The sequence below is a fragment of the Agaricus bisporus genome (assembly GCF_000300575.1).
Source record: "Agaricus bisporus var. bisporus H97 unplaced genomic scaffold AGABI2scaffold_6, whole genome shotgun sequence".
Classification (NCBI taxonomy): domain Eukaryota; kingdom Fungi; phylum Basidiomycota; class Agaricomycetes; order Agaricales; family Agaricaceae; genus Agaricus; species Agaricus bisporus.
Genome location: NW_006267369.1, coordinates 1,080,839 through 1,099,016, shown reverse-complemented (window position 1 = coordinate 1,099,016; position 18,178 = coordinate 1,080,839). Strand labels below are relative to the sequence as shown.

General features: G+C 46.5%; 6 protein-coding genes across 6 annotated transcripts; 3 read left to right on the top strand and 3 right to left on the bottom strand.

Moving 5' to 3' along the window:
• Positions 1-166: 166 nt before the first annotated feature.
• On the bottom strand, positions 167-1,906 carry AGABI2DRAFT_136775 (hypothetical protein). Its single transcript, XM_006461819.1, has 11 exons — positions 1,555-1,906; positions 1,481-1,494; positions 1,393-1,432; positions 1,129-1,332; positions 1,040-1,078; positions 919-988; positions 854-866; positions 716-800; positions 648-657; positions 379-591; positions 167-315 (listed from the first exon to the last, which is right to left on the bottom strand). Exons 4-11 carry the CDS (start codon positions 1,180-1,182, stop codon positions 233-235), a joined length of 567 nt encoding a protein of 188 aa, XP_006461882.1. The 5' UTR covers positions 1,183-1,332; positions 1,393-1,432; positions 1,481-1,494; positions 1,555-1,906; the 3' UTR covers positions 167-232.
• Positions 1,907-2,965: 1,059 nt separating this feature from the next.
• Positions 2,966-4,383, bottom strand: AGABI2DRAFT_178861 (hypothetical protein; the record flags this gene model as incomplete). Its single annotated transcript, XM_006461818.1, has 6 exons — positions 2,966-3,001; positions 3,063-3,085; positions 3,141-3,351; positions 3,403-3,682; positions 3,733-3,975; positions 4,174-4,383. Coding segments are annotated over 6 exons (1,002 nt in total), but the record flags the coding sequence as incomplete, so codon positions are not given.
• A 3,012-nt stretch (positions 4,384-7,395) lies between these two features.
• On the top strand, positions 7,396-8,434 carry AGABI2DRAFT_193244 (hypothetical protein). The gene is made up of 5 exons (XM_006461817.1): positions 7,396-7,506; positions 7,561-7,633; positions 7,682-7,756; positions 7,810-7,974; positions 8,047-8,434. Exons 1-5 carry the CDS (start codon positions 7,436-7,438, stop codon positions 8,275-8,277), a joined length of 615 nt encoding a protein of 204 aa, XP_006461880.1. The 5' UTR covers positions 7,396-7,435; the 3' UTR covers positions 8,278-8,434.
• Positions 8,435-9,047: 613 nt separating this feature from the next.
• On the top strand, positions 9,048-10,536 carry AGABI2DRAFT_193243 (hypothetical protein). The gene has a single exon (XM_006461816.1). The coding sequence runs from the start codon at positions 9,207-9,209 to the stop codon at positions 10,266-10,268; it is 1,062 nt and encodes a 353-aa protein (XP_006461879.1). The 5' UTR covers positions 9,048-9,206; the 3' UTR covers positions 10,269-10,536.
• A 9-nt stretch (positions 10,537-10,545) lies between these two features.
• Positions 10,546-11,545, bottom strand: AGABI2DRAFT_178859 (hypothetical protein). The gene is made up of 3 exons (XM_006461815.1): positions 11,482-11,545; positions 11,056-11,427; positions 10,546-10,999 (listed from the first exon to the last, which is right to left on the bottom strand). Exons 2-3 carry the CDS (start codon positions 11,407-11,409, stop codon positions 10,661-10,663), a joined length of 693 nt encoding a protein of 230 aa, XP_006461878.1. The 5' UTR covers positions 11,410-11,427; positions 11,482-11,545; the 3' UTR covers positions 10,546-10,660.
• Positions 11,546-14,246: 2,701 nt separating this feature from the next.
• Positions 14,247-14,438, top strand: AGABI2DRAFT_71908 (hypothetical protein; the record flags this gene model as incomplete). Its single annotated transcript, XM_006461814.1, has 1 exon — positions 14,247-14,438. A coding segment is annotated over one exon (192 nt), but the record flags the coding sequence as incomplete, so codon positions are not given.
• Between the last annotated feature and the right edge of the window lie 3,740 nt (positions 14,439-18,178).

Here is an 18,178-nt window from a genome sequence, read left to right as displayed (position 1 = left end):
CTGTGTTCTATTGTATGTGGATTCACCTTCCTCATTTGTGGGGATTCTACTTTCTCTTTTCCTGAAGTTGATGTACATTTATATTCCATATCCTCTTCGTACAAAATCAATATGATACAATTTCCGATTTGGATGTTTACAGTTTTATGGTCTTCGAAAGATTCGTCAACACATTTTTGTCATAACTCGGGGTGTAGCCTGTGGGCAGGCCACACTAGTCACCGAAAAGCCGTTACACGGGGAATGCGAGCGAGCGGACATCCCGAATCCAATTAGCGTTTGCATTAGGGTATTGCCAAACCATAACACCACCATCTAATCGTACATTCTCATGGTCAGTGCACACTCCAAAGGTAATGCAACAATATAGATACGTACTCCAGCCTTGGTTCCTTGCCTGCTGCGCGCACTGAGCCAAAGTTGAGGTCGACATGAATCCGTTACTGGCATCGCCTGAGGTGGCGGGTTTTCCGATGACAATCTTTGAGAGAGGAACACCACTGGCCGCGATTTGGAAAACAGCGGAGTTAGGCCAGGTACCAGAAGATGTGTTAAGAAGGTTGTTGCAGGTGGTGTATTCACTGGTGCCCTCTAAAAGTCATGTGAACATTGAGAATAATTTCGGTATATATATATTTTTTGCTTACGGTTATAGAACTACGCGACAGATACCCGTGAGTTGGATGTGAACATACGAGGCCAAAGGTAAACTTACTTGAACATTGTACCAGTCGATCAAGTTTCCAACACTTCGGTGGATGGCGAGATATCCACCTGCAGGGAATCTGCTTGCCGAAAACCTAGTTTTAATTTCAAGAGGTGATAAACCACATCAATCAAATATAAACTGTACCATGGAGCGACAGCTGAGGCGAACTTAGCCAAATATAGTTGCATAGAAGGTGAATCAAAACTCACGGGCATGAGTAAGAATAGCGCCTGAAGGCAGTTGTTGTCGAAGTTGTCTGGTGAAGCTAATGAGCCATTGCTACGGGAACATGTCAAAAATGTATTTGTTAATAGGGGGGGAGAAAGTCACCTCAGCCGATCCATTTCCAGCGTTGAATGCGTTGAAGTCCTAAATCTTCCAGTTATATATCATATGATCCGAGTATAGTGTAGCTTTACCTCGTAGTCGACATCAATACCGTCTAGCCGGAAGTCCCTGACAAAGTTGGCCATTGTATTTGCGGTGGCGATTGGATCTCTACCAGTTGAAGTGGGAGCATCCGTAGCACCGAAAGCCGATACGATAATTTGAATGCCGGCGTTATGGTACTGAGTTAAGATATTAGAACGTTCGGCGTCCGTGAGCCAAGTCCATTCAATAGCCTGGAAACAAACGCGAGGGTTAGAATTAGATTTTTAGGTGGTAAATTGATCGGATCGTACTTTATCAGCGGGTCCTGAAGTCAAGAGGAAAGAAAGGGCACTGAAAACGCTTTAGTAATATTCATAAAGATTGAAAACATGGACAGACAAAACGTTGAAACCCTGCATTACGGTTAAGGACGATTAGCATATGAGTTCACGTCGAAAGATGAATGCATTTACCCGAACATCGTTAACTGGCGGTGGTCCAGTGATACCTGAGACGAATCTATCACCATAGACGACGAAGCGTGGTGCCCCTGGGACGGCGTTCTTGGCACGTTCGGTGAGGAAGTGTTTTGCCGTATCAGTGAGGTTGAAGGATTCAAGGGGCAAAGCAGCCACAGCCAGTAGGCTAGAGAGACCAGTAAGAAGAGCAGCGATGCGAGTGTATCCAAACATCTTTGTCGGTATAATTGACTTCAGAGACCGAGGAAGGGGTGGTGGACCTTGAAGCTCATTATGTCGCTCTTGGTCGCATTTAAATACCTCCCAAAGTACCATTCAAACACTTGGGAACATTTTGAGAGTGCAATGTCCTAAAAGTCGAGAATAAGGCAAACTTGCATCAACCATATGGCAAGTGACCCAGAAAACCTTGTTATCGTGTAGATGCCGAAGGAATTCGGAGAGTTCATGTTTCTTGGCTGACAGAAAATGAGGCGTGCATCCGCGGCCCATAAAATCATTCTGAGCAGCAATATGGTACATTTCTCCAGATAGTGAGGACGAAGCTAGAGCACGCGGAACATCATATGGAAGAGATATTGGGCCATGAGTGAGAGATTCGAAATGAGAGCCAAAAAGCTCACACTGCAGATGCCGTGGCTTTCCGATTCCCATGACATTGCGTTCAGTTCGTGAAGGACTCTAGAAATCGCATGGCGTAGAAACGAAGGACTTGCGCAGGGACTTCAGAACGTCTAATATCCATGCTGTCGATCGGATGAAGAAATTGGTGCATGCGCAAGTGGGGTCGAGCTGTGTCTTGGGCCGGATGGTCTAGACCCCCCCGACATCACGGTCCCGTTTTTGCCTTTCGAGTCAGTTGAACCTCGAGTCGAGGAATTTATGATCAAGCGGGTACTTCAGATCGAAGAAACCATCGTAACTGAAAGCGAGCGACAACACAGAGCCTTTGACTCCATTACAACACCATGGCATATCGGAAAAACAGGCGCAAGGGGAAGTGAAATGGGAATGTCATTTCGAGCGGAAATAATTGAACGATGTCAGCTGAGGAAATGAGACCATGCGAATGGTCTGAAGCAAACCCGAGAACAGACCCGAGCGGCCTGTTTTTGGAACAGAGCCACGCGATGCGCATCCCCCGATATGGCGAATTGAGCTCCGATCGTAGGATCGCGTGTGGGAAACTTCAAACTCTGTTCTGTGGATAGGACAAATCGACTATCGCGAAATACGGATTGGATGCCACCAGAAACTTCTTCTCGATCCAACATGTCTTGCAATCCCAATTTTGACAAGTATATCCAAAAATGTGTGAATCAGATCCCTATGGATTCAAAGCGAGGACTATCTACAAACCGTTCTAATGGTCTATCTAGCCTTATACAGGCCAAGAGAGCGAACGAACAGAAGTAATCCAAGGAGAGGCGGCTTGGGGGTACTAGTTAATTCAAAATAATCGAACATCAATCTTCAACTTCGAACTATATCAAAATACATACCTGCCAGGTCATAATACCACCGTCTAGGAATCAAGGCATTAGTCCTCGTTTTCTAGAATTTTAAAAGAGATGACTAACTCCATCCTTGGTTTTTTGCCTGCTGCGCGCAAAACCGAAGTTGAAATGAACCCGCTTCCGGCGTCACTAGCTGTGGCTGGTTTTCCGATGACAATCTTACTGAGTGGGACGACACTTGCGGCAATCTCGAACACAGAAGTTTTGGGCCAGGTACTTGACGAAGCTGTTAGAAGGTTATTACAAGCGGTGTACTCGTTGACACCTGGATCCTCTGTTCATATGATTGGTGATGCGAAAGTAAATTTGGACGGAGGGGACGTACGGTTGTAGAATTGGACATTGTACCAATCGATAAGATTGCCGACACCTTGGTGAACCTTGAGATAACCTCCTCCGCTCCATCTGTTTCGAGAGAATCTATTGAAGCAAGCAGTTAAAATAGAGTCAAATTGCATATCAACCACCATGGTGTAACGGCTAAAGAGCATCGAAGTTAGCTCTTGTTCAGGCAGCAGATACATCGACATACGAGCATGAATTAGGACATAACTTCCTTGATGCAACTGCTTGCGGAGCTGCTTGGTGAAGATAATCAACCAATACTAAATCCAGTTTTGTCAGAATAGCATCAAAGGTTGGCGTATCGACATACCTCCGCATTTTCGTTTCCGATTTTAAACGCGATGAAATCTTCGTAATCTACATCAATGCCATCCAGGCCATACTGTTCGACCCAGGCCGCAAAAGTGTTTGCAGCGGCCACAGGGTCAGCATTGATGGTAGTAGGAACGTCCGTGGACCCGAAAGCCGAGGCGATGAGTTTGATACCAGCTGCAGTGTATTGGCTTTTAGTGTTTGAACGTTGAGGATTTGTGAGCGTAGTCCAGTCGTAAGCCTATGACGAGGTGATGACTCCGCTGTCACTGAATAATTTTGGGCTGCCACATCTTGTCGCAACAAGAACGATAAGACGCTGTTGAATGTGAATGAGGCCAACTACGTGGCGCTTTCACAGTTTGACACTCTTAACATTGAATCCCTGACCCCGATAACAAGATCGACAAGAAAGCGCAATGGTGTGGTTCACCGTTACTTTGCCTTTATCTTTGAAACATTGGGCATCAACGTTTCCATCGTAGGCATCATTGTAGATGACGAATTGAGGGAGCGATGGAGTAGCAAGGGCTAAAACATCCCGTGCGTGATGATCGAAACTATTCCATACTGTTTCTTTGAGAAGGTAGGACAGAGCTCCCCGAACAGAGACCGTGAAGAAAGGCAAGAAAGTAACCCAGAAGACCATGACGGAGCAATTGACTCGAGAAAGGGTGCAGATAAAAATCCTTGGGGAGGCCTTAGTGTCATAGCAGTCATATTGGGTCTTTTATATAGTATGCTTCATAGGTAGAGATTCCTAAGAGACGAGATGATGCCGGAGAAAGTGAAAGGCTGAACCCACCTGATACCGGTGCAACATGATCAACTTCCTCGCGGTCTCTATCCAGGTTTCTCTCCAGCATGATATGCAATAGAGATATGACAGTAAAACCTGAATGTTTCTCCTGACGTTCTGGCTACGAAATCATTCTGAGGACCGTCAAGAGGAATGGCGAAGAGAACGCCCGCTTCTAGCGTTCATTTGTTGCTCGATAAGTCTTCACAGTAAGTCTGGGTAATAGCATGCCTCCTCCGATATGAAGAAGAGATGGGCATGCATAGCGTAAGCCAGGTGCGAGTATCGAAGATGCGGACGGAAGAAAGATCATTTGATTTAAACAAGATTGGCAAAGGGAATCACTGATGCCGCTGCACGAAGTAACATACACCCGATGTAGAGTCTTCTTGTTGGGTCCTCCTGGACCCCTGTATCCAGTTAGCTGGATTAGATTCGAAAGGCCTGGCGCGATGGAAAACCGTCCGAGAACGCAGAATCGTGAACCCTGGCTGAAGGAAGGCATTTGAAAAGGAATTCTTTGCTTTTGGAAAATCTCCAGTGGGAGCGAGAACTTCCCGTGAATGATAAAGGAACATGTGCAGCAGCGGTCAGCTGCAAGGGTTTCAATATGTTGAAGAGCAAGTCGTTACAGCCAATGCGCTAAGCCTCACTGGGAAACCAGAAGAGGTAACCTCGGGCATGAGTACTTGAGTCGGGGCTTGAAATTCAAAACAAAATTTAGCCCCCGTGGTACTATACAATGTTGTTTTAGTGGGGAAATTGAATTTCAGTCACTGAAACATATACAAAATATCCACTCAACCAAAATGACTCACTGGTGTCAATATCATCACATCCTAGAGTCTCGCTCGGTGAGTGCAAGCTGCCATAGTACACACGACACGAGCTTGTTCACAATGGTCATCTTGGCATAAGCATGATCACCACCTATAGTATTGAATAATGGAATCCCCGTTTAACGAGATCAGGATACGAACCAGAGATAGAAAGTAAATATATTGACACATGATGCCAATGCTAATCGACTCGTAATGAAATGCCCAAGGCCAAGTTGACCGGCATTCCAAGCACGAGTAAATTCATTAAGTTGCCGATTTACCTAAAAGCCAAGATAAACTTCGCTGAGATAAACCATGCTAAATGATGTTTAGAGCTTTCCTCAGACTTCTTCTTTACCAATTATAAATCCTAATACCAACTCATGATGGAACCCTATCTCGAGGTGATCGGCGGGGCGGCATGGATTATAAAACCAAAATTTCCAGGTTGGGAGGTCGGTAACTAAAGATGAGTTTTGATCAACTATATGTGAAGTGCGCTGTCTAGGAGTTTGGAGTGGGTGGAATATAGAATCGTGTATAGGCCAGGGTGGAAACAATTGGGAGGTTATGTGGTAAGTAGAAGATGACGTGTAACTTCCTTCTAAGTTTCCTCAGCTTGGAGCTTGGAGCTTGAAGGAGGGGAAGCAAGGTTTAATAGCACAGGTCGGGGAATGCAGCGCCAATCCACAATTGTTTGCTAGACTCACTCGAGCCACCCGAGTTCCGCCTTAGTCCCTTTCGAACGAGGAAACCGGCTGCTTTCATTGCCAGAGCCAATTGAATGGTCCTGTCAATGCCGTGCCTCCCAGAGACGGTCCCACGGACCACAGAGCAGACTTCGCAAGCTTTCTCCACCGACACGCTCCATCCTCGTTCGCTTTCTCAACAGCGATTGTCTCAAGATCGTCTCACCTCCCATACGAGCGGTTGTGCCACTCCCGGCCCACAAGAACTCTTTCTATCACGCGGTTTAGGAATCAGCCCTTCGTTACCCCTCCCCATCAAGCACTTCAGGTCCTCAGCCAATGCTTCCCAGTTTACCCCCTTCTTCCCTCGTCCTTGCTTCCTATCCCTTATGTAACAGCTACTACTCCGTTCCCCTTGACATGTACCATTCTTCTCTTTGTACGCCACTCGTAGATTCAACTCGATATTCTCTTATTGATTCTCACATCATATCACGCCAAGGATCGCTCCCCAGGCACTTACGAGCTCAATGCGCTTGACGCGCAAACCTCGCCAAAATTATCATATTTTTAAGCTTTGTTACTTGATAGCACACATTTTTAGTCGCTTATTACCTCGGAGCGTGCTCGAGCGTCGCGTAAGAAAAAAGAACCTTGGAGTCGTTACACAGTTTTCCATTCCGCTTCGAAAATATCTAGATGCCGGAAGGACCTCCGGAAGGTCGTGCCTTATAATTAGTTGTGGTACTTAGTCTATGACAGGATTCATCTTTTCATCAATTTCATGTCAAGAGATCTGTCATTGCAGCAAAGAAGTTGTCCGCCATCTCTGGAGAGAATGTCACCGTCAACGCCGCATAAGACAGGCCACATGGAGACACCTCCACTCGATGATACGAGAAAATGAAGTTTTGTGAATCAAATTTCGATCAATACCTGCTGAGTATACTAATTAAACATGGACATAATATGATTCATGAAGCCGCTCAAAGCTCAAGAAGTATTGTCAGCTAAGCTCTAAGGGTCAGCTGAGTAAAGGACAGTAGGCGTGAAGCTGTGTGAGTTCAGGACTGATCTCATGACAGGTTTGGTCGGAACGGGAGCCGAGATATATATAGTTCGGCATTATATTGGCTGATCTGGAGAAGGTAACTCGACGCACGTCTAAAAAGTTGTGTGTGGGGTGAAGCGCAAGATGAGCAGCTACCATACATTCGTTGAGCCTTTAGTCGGGAGATTTGAAGTCAGGAGGCTGGCAGGAACGATTGGCAGCACATGTGGGTTCGATCAGCCAGGGATCGGCCTTGAGGCATCTATGACTTTATTACGTAACCAACCCTCCTTATGTATATCTAGTACCATGCAGCTTATTCTTTCCTCGCTTTCAATTTCATGTCTTCCCAGTTCTCAGGGATCCCTTCTAGCTCCCGCCAGGATGCCCACTTCGGATTTCCATCGACACAGTACGCTTTGTATGCATGAATGTCGTGTATATCTCTGACCATCTCGCCTTGCAGGAAACTCGAGATGGCACTGAGGAAGGCTTCCAAAAAGGCTGTTGAATACGAGGGGCAGATGAGGGACGTGGAGGTATGTTTATCTGGTCTCTCCAAGAACTTTTCTCCCAACGTTTCAAAGGCAACGCTATCTCACCATCTCGCTGAATTTCGTACCTTCGATAGTGATGTGCAGCAGACGATGCATACCCTTCGGGTCAGTCATCATTTGACATCTGGATTGCAATGGGAAACTCATAGTGATAACAGCTCAATTCGAACCGAGTAGACCGTGCTTCAAATGTTCAGGTGCCGCGTATCGAAGAAGAGTTGGACGAGTCAATGGAAACACTTGTAAAGCTCGGGGCGGAACTTCCTGTGATACAGTCGCAGGTTAATTGCATCGCTGATGTTTATTTGTCGGGGCATGAAACTGTGCGCAATCTTCTTTATTAAAAGTATGCTAATCGCTTGACTGATTATTCCTTCTCCTTTCTTGCGACTCAGGCCAGGATCCTTGTATCCGAACTTGACTGGTTGAATACTGACTTTTATGAGCGATGGCGTCGTATAATCTTCACTTCGACAAGTCCAGTTTCTTGGCGGTGGAAGGCCATCATGCGCACCCTCTTTATCGTCTCGTTCATGGCTTGCTTCTGGCTCCTCTGGATAGCAGTTGCCGGTGCCTATCGTGCTCATAGGCACAGACTTGTTTGGGGCGATAAACTCATGTCATAACGAGCCGTTTTTGCTTTTGGAGATTGGGTGTTGAGGTCCATCCCCTAACTTATCACATCATATTGCATTGCCTCTTCTTTCTTCTTGTTAGTCGCGTCTAAGCATTGCTCTGTCACGTTCTTTTGTTTCTCTTGTTGCATTCTTCTTTGCTCGTACATCATCGAAATCGTTTTCTCTATTATTTTCTCAGGCGCCTCAATGGTATCTTACTCTTGGGACACTGTCGGATTGCTGTTGAATACTTGGCGCATTGTATACTAGAATTTCAGATATCTGACTTCAATAAAGCGGAACTTGATCCACCCTTTGCATGGTGGACATATAACGAAGGATAATTTCTTACATTTTCAGACAAGGTTCTAGACAATAACTTTTGGAAGGAAAGGACTGGTGTTGTTAAACATGTTGTTCAGCAATTGATCTTAATCTAGCTGATGGCGTTCTGTACGGTAGTCGGTTAAGTTGTAACGGATCAGCTGCGGTTCACTTTGCTTGGTGAATAGGATGGGGGATGGGGAGGTAATTAAGTCATCGTCGATAAGTCATTATATTGTCACAATGATTTTGAATTGGGTGTAGGATATATAGATATACCCTAGCATTTATCGAAGGAAAATCATGTTTTTTTTTTAGATTTCGCAGAGGACTGGGGTAAGGTTATACATCACAGAAACAAGGCGTATTGTATGTTACCATTCTGTATTGCAAACAGTGGCAAAGTCTCATGATCAGCAAGACCTCCAGGTATATAGGGGTGGCAAAATATGTGGCAGATGCCAAGGTCTTCAAGACTAACATCTAGATCAAACCAAATAACCAAATAGCGTCTAGATCTTGAATTCGCTCAGTTCTTGACAGCCCCGGACATAAATCACCTTCCCAGCGTTTCACAATCGCAACCAGACCACTCGATACACTTGACCTTCACCATGACGGATTCCACATCTACAAAGCCTATGCGCCAGCGCATGGAAGAATATGTCAACAACCTGCAGGAACACATCGTCACAACCTTCGAGAAACTCGATCCTGATGCCCCTCCCTTCAAACGAGATTCGTGGATCCGCACACAAGGTGGCTCAGGTCGTTCTTGCGTCTTCGCTTGTCCCACAGGTGATGAAGCTGGCACCAAGTCGCATCAGTCAATCCTCGAGAAAGCTGGCGTTAACATTTCGGTCGTGCATGGCGTCCTTCCCCCTGCAGCGATCAGGCAGATGCGTGCAGATCATACATCTATGCCATTGCCCGATCGCCCCGAAGGACTTCCATTTTTTGCCGCCGGTATCAGTCTCGTTATTCACCCACGGAACCCACACGCACCCACTTGTCACGCGAATTATCGCTATTTCGAGATCACGGAACCCGTAAACGATAACACCACATCTCCTAAAATCCTTGCTTGGTGGTTTGGTGGAGGTGCTGATTTGACTCCATCATACCTTTATGAATCCGATGCGAAGCATTTCCATACGAGTATCAAGAATGCCTGTGATAAACATGGCACAGAATTATACTCTTCGTTCAAGAAGTGGTGCGATGAATATTTCTTAATCCAGCATCGTAACGAAACTCGTGGCATTGGTGGTTTATTCTTCGATGATCTGAACTCTGGGCCACACCAGCGTCTCAGTTCTGATTCTGGAATTAAAAGACCTGTGACCCCCGACGAGGTCTTCGCATTCGTCAAAGAAGTCGGAGATTCTTTTACATCCTCATATATTCCTATTCTCGAAGCCCGACATGCGACACCTTACACTGAACACCATCGTCGTTGGCAACTCATTCGTCGTGGACGTTATGTCGAATTCAATCTCATTTATGATCGTGGTACCAAGTTCGGATTGATGACGCCGGGTGCTCGTACGGAGAGTATCCTCATGAGTTTGCCAGAAACGGCGAGATGGGAGTATATGTCTGAGCTTGGAACAGAAGAAGGAACGGAAGAGGCCAAACTGGTTCAAGTGTTGAAGGAACCTCGAAGTTGGGTGTAAGGAGGCTGGGGGCTTGTTGGGGAGAAGATGAAAAATATATATATCTACTAAACGTGTCCAGACTACCTCACTTTCACCCATTGGATACCTGTTGTATTACATAGAGGAAGAGAATGTAGAAAAGCACACCATACATCTAGCGCCCATGCCTCTCGAACACGCAACGGACGGTGCAGAAAGCAAAAGCAAGAAAAGGGTTAGATATTGCAAAGAGAATAGGACAAGTAGTCAGTCGGTCAATCAGACACCATAACACAGGCGGCTGAAGCTGAAGCTGAATGTTTTGATTATATAGTGAAATTATCTTAACAGGAGGATTGCATTAAGAAGTCTAGGAGCTCCTGATTACGAATAGCAAGATTTCCAAGCTCATATTCTATAGGTGATTATTATTAGTCGTCGGCGGCGGGCTTGCGAGAATTGAGTTTGAGGGGACCAGGTGCTTTTCCCAAGAGATCCTGACGCGCCGTTTTCTTGCCACGCTTTCTATTTCTCACCTTCCCCTTCTCACATTTGAGCCTCACCCCCTCCGGATTGCGAGGTCGAAAGATCCTCCGAAGAAGGAACGTTAACAAGCTCCCTGCTTCGATATGACCGCGAGGGAAGATTTTATCATTTGCGCGAGTATACTCACTGAGTTCAATCTCATTAGCAAAGTGTTCGATCACAATGGTGGGATCATTGCGGGCGTCAACGAGGTCGACGAGGTTGATGTATTTCCCCTCAATAAGCTAGATGAAGAAATGGGTTGGTGTAAGTACCTCTGGAAGTAAAAGTGATTTCTCACCGTCTGACATTCTTCAGCAGTATTCGGAAGCTCTACGACACCGATATGGCGTATGAGGGCATGCCATGCCTCTAAATCATCCAAGTCGCTCGAGTAGGTGGAATTAAATTGCCTAACGAGGGCAGTTCTGTATCCTTCCCACGCTTGGGTTCCTTCGGCGTCACCCCTGTTCCATCCTGCCTCTTCCCGAAGACGTTTGAACTGTTGCGATGCTGGTAGAGGCGCGTTGTAGTCAAACCAGCTGTACTGGCTGAAGAACTGGTCCATTGGTTCCAGCTCGTCTGAAGACTCAGATTTAATTTCTATGTCCACGAGGGAGTCTGTATTGGACTCTGCTTCTCTTTTCGGTACCATGGCATGCAACAATTAGACCTGGGTTAACCTTGAAGTCAGCTCCGTGGTTCAAGACAAAACAGGGATACGCACGAAATTTCAAGGCAACCTTGGCAAAGAAATTACAGTTTCGTAGAAGGTTGCTCGGCAAGAAGGCTCAAGCTTAGGAGATGACGTTATTCATTGTGTCAACGCCATTTTATAGTGAGCGCTACTGGATTCAACCCTGACCAATGGCAGTAACGTGGCCCCAACACATCTTCGTGTATCTGCGTCTGCAGAATTGGACGACATCGTCAAGGCTAAATTGTTTATCTTCTGGTGTCTAATCATTCTAGGAGACAGCAGTTGAGGGTATGTGCCAGACACGCGTTGGGACTAGCGTGTATCATGTTAAATTACTAGACTATCTACTTCCAGTGGCGACCCTGAAACTGCTCTCCAAACTTCAGGGAAGACCCGGACACCTTAGTTCCAGTGACTTTGGTCGTTCATCGTTCTCGCCCATATCCCTTGTCCAGATCTGACTCGGACGACAGCAGACCAGGTCGCGGATAATCACGCTATTTTAAGTACCGCATCATCATCATTGCCAGCTGGCAGGGCGTCATTTTTACCTTCCGATCCTTCAGTCATGGACAATGTCGACTATCAAGAACTTGAAGTGTATGTGTTGTTGTGAAGTGCAATTTTGCCATAGGCTCATAAAGGAATTTAACTCTTCTCCAGTCTTCCTCTAGATATCGTACGAATCGTCTTTGAAAAGGCTATGGAGGACGAACCACCGCCACTGCATCTTTTGCGCGTGTCGCATCAAGTCCGAAGTTGGTAAGTTCGTTGATCATCTTTTATGGCCTACAATTCCCAGTCATGTCCATCATCGACTCATTCGTAAGACAGGTTAGAACCTCTTCTCTATCACCACGTCAGTCTTCACTCTGATAGCGCCTTGTACAAGTTCTATCAGACACTCCGCGCGAAGCAAAACAGTGCTTTTGCCCAGGATTCATCCTTCTTGCAACGGCACGTTCAAACCTTGTTTATTAACTCTTTTCGACCTGAACCACGTGGTAACCAGTCAAGGACCCCGGAACTGCTCAGCACTCTGCTCGGCTTTCTAGGTTATTAGACATGGCATCTACCCGTAGTAGCGTTAGAAAGAGATCTATTACTGCATTCCTCCCTGGCCGCAAACCCAAAGGGTCTGAGAGTCTAACAACTGGCCAGAAGAAACCGCCAGATAAACACGGGACGTCCCCGATCACCGCCACGCCCCAACTCAGAAGAATTGCTAGCCAACCAGCACCAGCATCACCAGCTCTAACAGTACCCGATACAGCGGAGCGCTATGCCACGCAGCCACCTCCAGCCACCTCCTCACCGTTTAGCGCAGACACAGAGAATGACTCAACACGCAAACTAGAGGACACGGCACCCCCACAGGGAGCCGAGAGCATTTCAGATGATGAAGACGAGGACAGTGATGACAGGAAGCTGCACGAGGCTTGGACCTGCCTACTAGACAAGAAGCTCATTCATGATGTAGATGGACTCTCTTCAGACGACATCATTTCGGTGCTATACAAAATAGCCTCGGACACCACACTCTCGAAAGACGCAATCAAGAAAAGCATCGAAGCAGCAGCATTCATACTGGAAGCCACGATATACAACGAGAGACAACAGGAGTTAGGCAGAGAAGAAGTTGAGGAAGAGGAAGGAGAGATACGAGGAGGTAAAGGAAGCGATGCAGCGGCCTTCAAAGCCATAGAAGAGATGAAAACAACTCTACAAGACACGATAATCAGAGCCACGACAGCACTAGAGGAGGCGACAAAAGAACTGAAAGAATCTAAAACCGCCGCCAACAATCAACCCAGAACGCCTAACTCACAGCCAGCTCCCCCCACCCCGATAACCTCATCGTACTCTAATGTAGCAAGTACCACGCCTAATAATCCCACCTCAAACTCCCGCCCCGAAGCCAGAGCCTTTGAGAGAGCAAAAGCGCAGGCCAGGCAGCTTGTGTTCGATCTTGATGGCGAACACAGGCTGCAAAAGCTAAGTAACATATCAATCAGAGATGAGATCCGTCAAGCGCTAAGAAAAGCGAATGCGCCTCCGAATATAGATGTCTTTCTAGTCAGGAAACTCGGGAATGGCGGAATACTTCTGGAACTCAATTCAGTGGAATCTGGCGAATGGATAAGGGATCCCGGAAACTCGGCGGAATTCAGAAAGCATGCAGGCATCGAAGTAGACTTCACACCGAGATCGTTTAATGTCTTAGCCAAATTCATGCCAATCGATCTGTTCAACCCGGACAATGAGGAACATGTAAATGAACTGAGGGAGGAGAACTGCTGGGATAAGAACATGTTGCTCAAGGCGAAGTGGGTTAAGGCGGCAGAGAAAAGAAACCCAGGCCAGACCCATGCACACTTGCTCCTGACGTTCGCGGACGGCTCAGAAACCAATGCATTGCTACTAGGGAGGGGATTCATATCCTACCACGGTTTACGGATTAGTGTCGATAAGGACAAGAGGATACCCATGAGATGCGCCAAATGCCAACACTATGGACACCAGGCAAAGGACTGTTCGAGGGAGGCAACATGCGGAAGGTGTGGGGAACCAGGCCACGACTCGAGATCATGCAGCAGCGACAAACTCAGATGCGTCAACTGTAAGGAGGACGGACACGAAGCATACAGCTCCCGATGCCCCACCTTCAAGAAGAAATTGCAGGAGTACAACTCACGCACTCCCGAAAACACTCTCTCTTATTATCCCCACCCCATATCCGACAACAACGTGCAACAGACTCAACATAGCGAACCTCAACCTACCACTAGAATATGAATCTACAACCAAACGAACAGAGGCTACGGATATTACAAATCAATATGAACAGATCAGAAGCAGCGCATCTGGACCTCATCAATCGTAACTTGGGTAAATACTGGGACATAATTTGTCTACAGGAGCCGCACATCACAAAATACGGAAACATACGCACACCCAAAAACTTCAGACAAGTGTACCCGGTATCTCGAAACAAGGAAGGGATTGGAAAAGTCAGATCAGCAATGTGGATCAACAGCACGATCAACACCAACGATTGGGAAATCATTGAGATCCCCGGTACCAACGACATCACAGCAGCCAAAATCAAAACCTTACAAGGCAATGTCGCGATCTTCAATGTCTACAACCCCTGCGACAGCAATAGCGTCCAAACCAAGCTCAACAACTACCTACGCAATAATCGTCAAGAGTTTTACGGAGCTGAGAATAGACATACAATCTGGTGTGGCGATTTCAACAGACACCATCCCATGTGGGACAGAGTGGAGGACGTAGACCTCTTCATAGGGCAATACCGGGATAGGGCAGAAAAGTTCATCGAAATACTCGCCGAACATGATATGTTAATGGCACTCCCAAGGGACATCCCCACCCTCTGCACTCACAGAACGAAACGATACACAAGGCCTGACAACGTGTTCATCTCACGACATCTGGAGGATCTGATCATAAACTGTGATGTAGACGCATCATGGAGGCCACCAAACACAGATCACTTTCCCATAATGACCATCCTCGAGTTACCAGCATCACGTATCAAGACCACGCCAGGAAAGAACTTCCGCATGACAGATTGGGACAAGTTCAGGCGCACACTGGAAGAGAAGTTAGGGTGGGCTGGATATAAGGAGGAGCTGGAAACGATAGAAGATTTGGAAGAGGCAGCCGAAGAACTTACCAGGATCATACAAGACACGATCAAGGAGATTGTCCCAGATGCCAAGATCAGCCCATACATGAAGAGATGGTGGACGAAGGAGCTCGAAGCGCTAAAGAAGGAGTTGAATAGGACGAACAGAAAAGCTCTAAAAGCTAAGTGCAATATGGGCGACCCTATACACAATGAACTACGTGCGCTCAAGAATAGCTATGCAGACACCATCTTCGCAGCGAAAAAGAAGCATTGGGAGGATTTCCTAGAGGAAGCAGCGGAGAGAGAGATGTGGACGGCAAACAGGTACCTCACGGAACCTGTAGGAGACGGAGGGAGCCCACGTATCCCTACACTCAGGACTACTGGTCCAAACAACACCACGCTAGCATTTACTACAAACGAGGACAAGGCGAAGATACTGGGTGAATCGTTCTTCCCCAAAAGACCTCAGCTGATGCGCACAGCAGACTATGAATACCCCGAACCCCATCTAGTCAGAAGCGAAGTCTCAATCAACCAAGTCACAGCCAACATAGCCAGACTATCAGCATACAAAGCTCCAGGACCGGATGGTATCCCAAACGTAGTACTCCAACAAGCAGCGGATCTATTAGCTCCGACGCTTGCCAGTATCTTCACGGCCTCATTAAACCTCGGACATCACTACTCAGGCTGGAAAACATTCACCACGGTTGTTAGGGCGACTGTGACTGAGATGTCACAGGTCACACCTGAACTTAAGAACTATAGAGGAAAGTGACAAAAGTTTATTAGGTGTGAACCTAAGAGAACTCGACGGAGTCTTCTACAAGTTTCTACCTACTTTATATACCTAGACTACGGCGCACAGACCAACTACCCTAGGTAACTTATTTATATACTGACATGTGAAAAGAAGTACGTATGAGAAAGTAGACTAATTATACATTTGACATGAGAAAAGAAGAGTGGAGTAAGAAGTAAGTAAACAAAAGTAAATTGATCATAAAAACGTCAACAGTACCAAACAAACCATAAAAGTGTCCACAAGCACAAACAACTCCTAAACCGGTAATCTACTCACACAAACCAATACGTCCCGAAGTAGTTACCTAACATCGCATCACATGGACATAGCACAAAGAATCCGGCTATTGCCCATTGTTGCGGCCCCCAGTATCCCCATCTCTGTATCACCCACGCCTTCTGCTCCTCATAGTCCCACATTGCTAAGCATACCCTCCCACACTGTCTGCACCGATGATCCGATAGGTTCCAACCTACCGGTCTTGCCTCTCTTCCTATAGCCGCCGCCGCCCTTCTCCATTGTACTTGCTCCGCATGGTTCGGAGGCAAGAAAGATAAGATTAAATCGGTAAGTTCAATTGGTAAGTCTGTAGCTTGCGCCATTTTAGCAGTATGCCGATAGTTTAGCCTCCGTCGAACTGTAGCAGCAGAGGGAAATTATTATGTAATAAAATATGTGACAGATGTGACAGCGTGACGCCGTGACATTCTGGCAAGATTCTAACAGAAACAAGAATCGACCAACCCCGCCGGCAGGAAAATTAATGCCGAATCCTATTCCCACCAAACCATGGGCCGACGTATCCGTCGACTTCATAGTAAAATTACCAGAATCACAGGGAATGGACTCAATTTTGGTGGTGTGTGATCGATTCAGTAAAATGGCTCACTTTATCCCAACTACGGAAACAACATCAGCGCTAGGACTAGCCAAACTGTTCAGGGATCATGTATGGAAGTTGCACGGGTTACCAGAAACGGTGATCTCAGACAGGGGACCGCAATTTGCTGCAGACTTTACAAAGGAGTTGAATAAAATGTTGGGAATTGATACTAGGTTATCTACGGCGTTTCACCCACAAACAGATGGCCAAACCGAGCGAACCAATCAAGAACTAGAACAATATCTCCGATCATTTGTCGATCATAGACAAACTGATTGGCCCGATTGGTTAGCAACAGCAGAGTTTTCCTATAACAATAAAGAACAATCGTCAACAAAGGAAACTCCATTTATGGTCAACGTGGGAAGACACCCAAGAACTGGTTTCGATCTCCGACGACAAGGCAACCATCCAGCGGCAGTAGATTTTGCGGACCGTATGAAACTTCAACACGAGGAAACTCAAGCGGCCCTGAAAAAGGCACAAGACGATATGCGGAGGTATGCGGATAGAAGCAGAGGAGAAGCGGTGAAATACAAAGTGGGGAATAAAGTTCTATTGGCTACCCGGGACCTTCAAATCCAGGGACGACCTACCCGAAAACTTACGGAGAAGTTCATTGGACCATACACCATCAAGAAGATCATTTCCCCCAACGCAGTGGAAATAGATCTTCCCCGATCTATTCGGATTCATCCAGTGGTTAACGTCAGCCGAATAGTACTATATCGAGAACAAGTGGATGGACAAGGGAGTAGACCAGCACCGGCTGTAGAAATAGAAGGAGAACAGGAGTGGGAAGTGGAGAAAATCCTTAACGCCAAATGGCTCCGTGGAAAGAAGCGGTACTTAGTGCGATGGAAAGGGTATACGGCAGAAGCAGACTCGTGGGAACCCGAGGAAAACTTGGCTAACGCCAAAGAATTGATTACTGAATTCCACCAACTCTATGGGGAACTCAATAGGATACAGCACGTTCTACGTGACACCGGGTTCCAAGAAAGGGAACTACCTAATCGATTTACAGCCAAGACTTTATTCGGATGGGATGACAAACAGTTTGATGCCGAATATCTTAAGAAGTTGGAACGAAATTGGCGAACGTGGAGGTCTTGAAGGGTCGTCTCCGGAGGAGCCGACTTTAAGGAGGGGGTACTGTTAGAACCTTGCCAGAATGTCACGGCGTCACGCTGTCACATCTGTCACATATTTTATTACATAATAATTTCCCTCTGCTGCTACAGTTCGACGGAGGCTAAACTATCGGCATACTGCTAAAATGGCGCAAGCTACAGACTTACCAATTGAACTTACCGATTTAATCTTATCTTTCTTTCTCTCCGAACCATGCGGAGCAAGTACAATGGAGAAGGGCGGC

Coding starts and splice junctions, on each gene's coding strand:
- AGABI2DRAFT_178859 (XM_006461815.1), bottom strand. CDS start 11,409: ATGGTACCGAAAAGAGAAGCAGAGTCCAATACAGACTCCCTCGTGGAC. Junction 11,000..11,055: donor CTGCTGAAGAATGTCAGACG/GTGAGAAATCAC, acceptor TTCTTCATCTAG/CTTATTGAGGGGAAATACAT.
- AGABI2DRAFT_193243 (XM_006461816.1), top strand. CDS start 9,207: ATGACGGATTCCACATCTACAAAGCCTATGCGCCAGCGCATGGAAGAA.
- AGABI2DRAFT_136775 (XM_006461819.1), bottom strand. CDS start 1,182: ATGGCCAACTTTGTCAGGGACTTCCGGCTAGACGGTATTGATGTCGAC. Junction 1,079..1,128: donor GTATTGATGTCGACTACGAG/GTAAAGCTACAC, acceptor TGGAAGATTTAG/GACTTCAACGCATTCAACGC. Junction 989..1,039: donor CTGGAAATGGATCGGCTGAG/GTGACTTTCTCC, acceptor ATGTTCCCGTAG/CAATGGCTCATTAGCTTCAC.
- AGABI2DRAFT_193244 (XM_006461817.1), top strand. CDS start 7,436: ATGTCTTCCCAGTTCTCAGGGATCCCTTCTAGCTCCCGCCAGGATGCC. Junction 7,634..7,681: donor GGCAGATGAGGGACGTGGAG/GTATGTTTATCT, acceptor AACGTTTCAAAG/GCAACGCTATCTCACCATCT. Junction 7,975..8,046: donor ATTTGTCGGGGCATGAAACT/GTGCGCAATCTT, acceptor CTTGCGACTCAG/GCCAGGATCCTTGTATCCGA.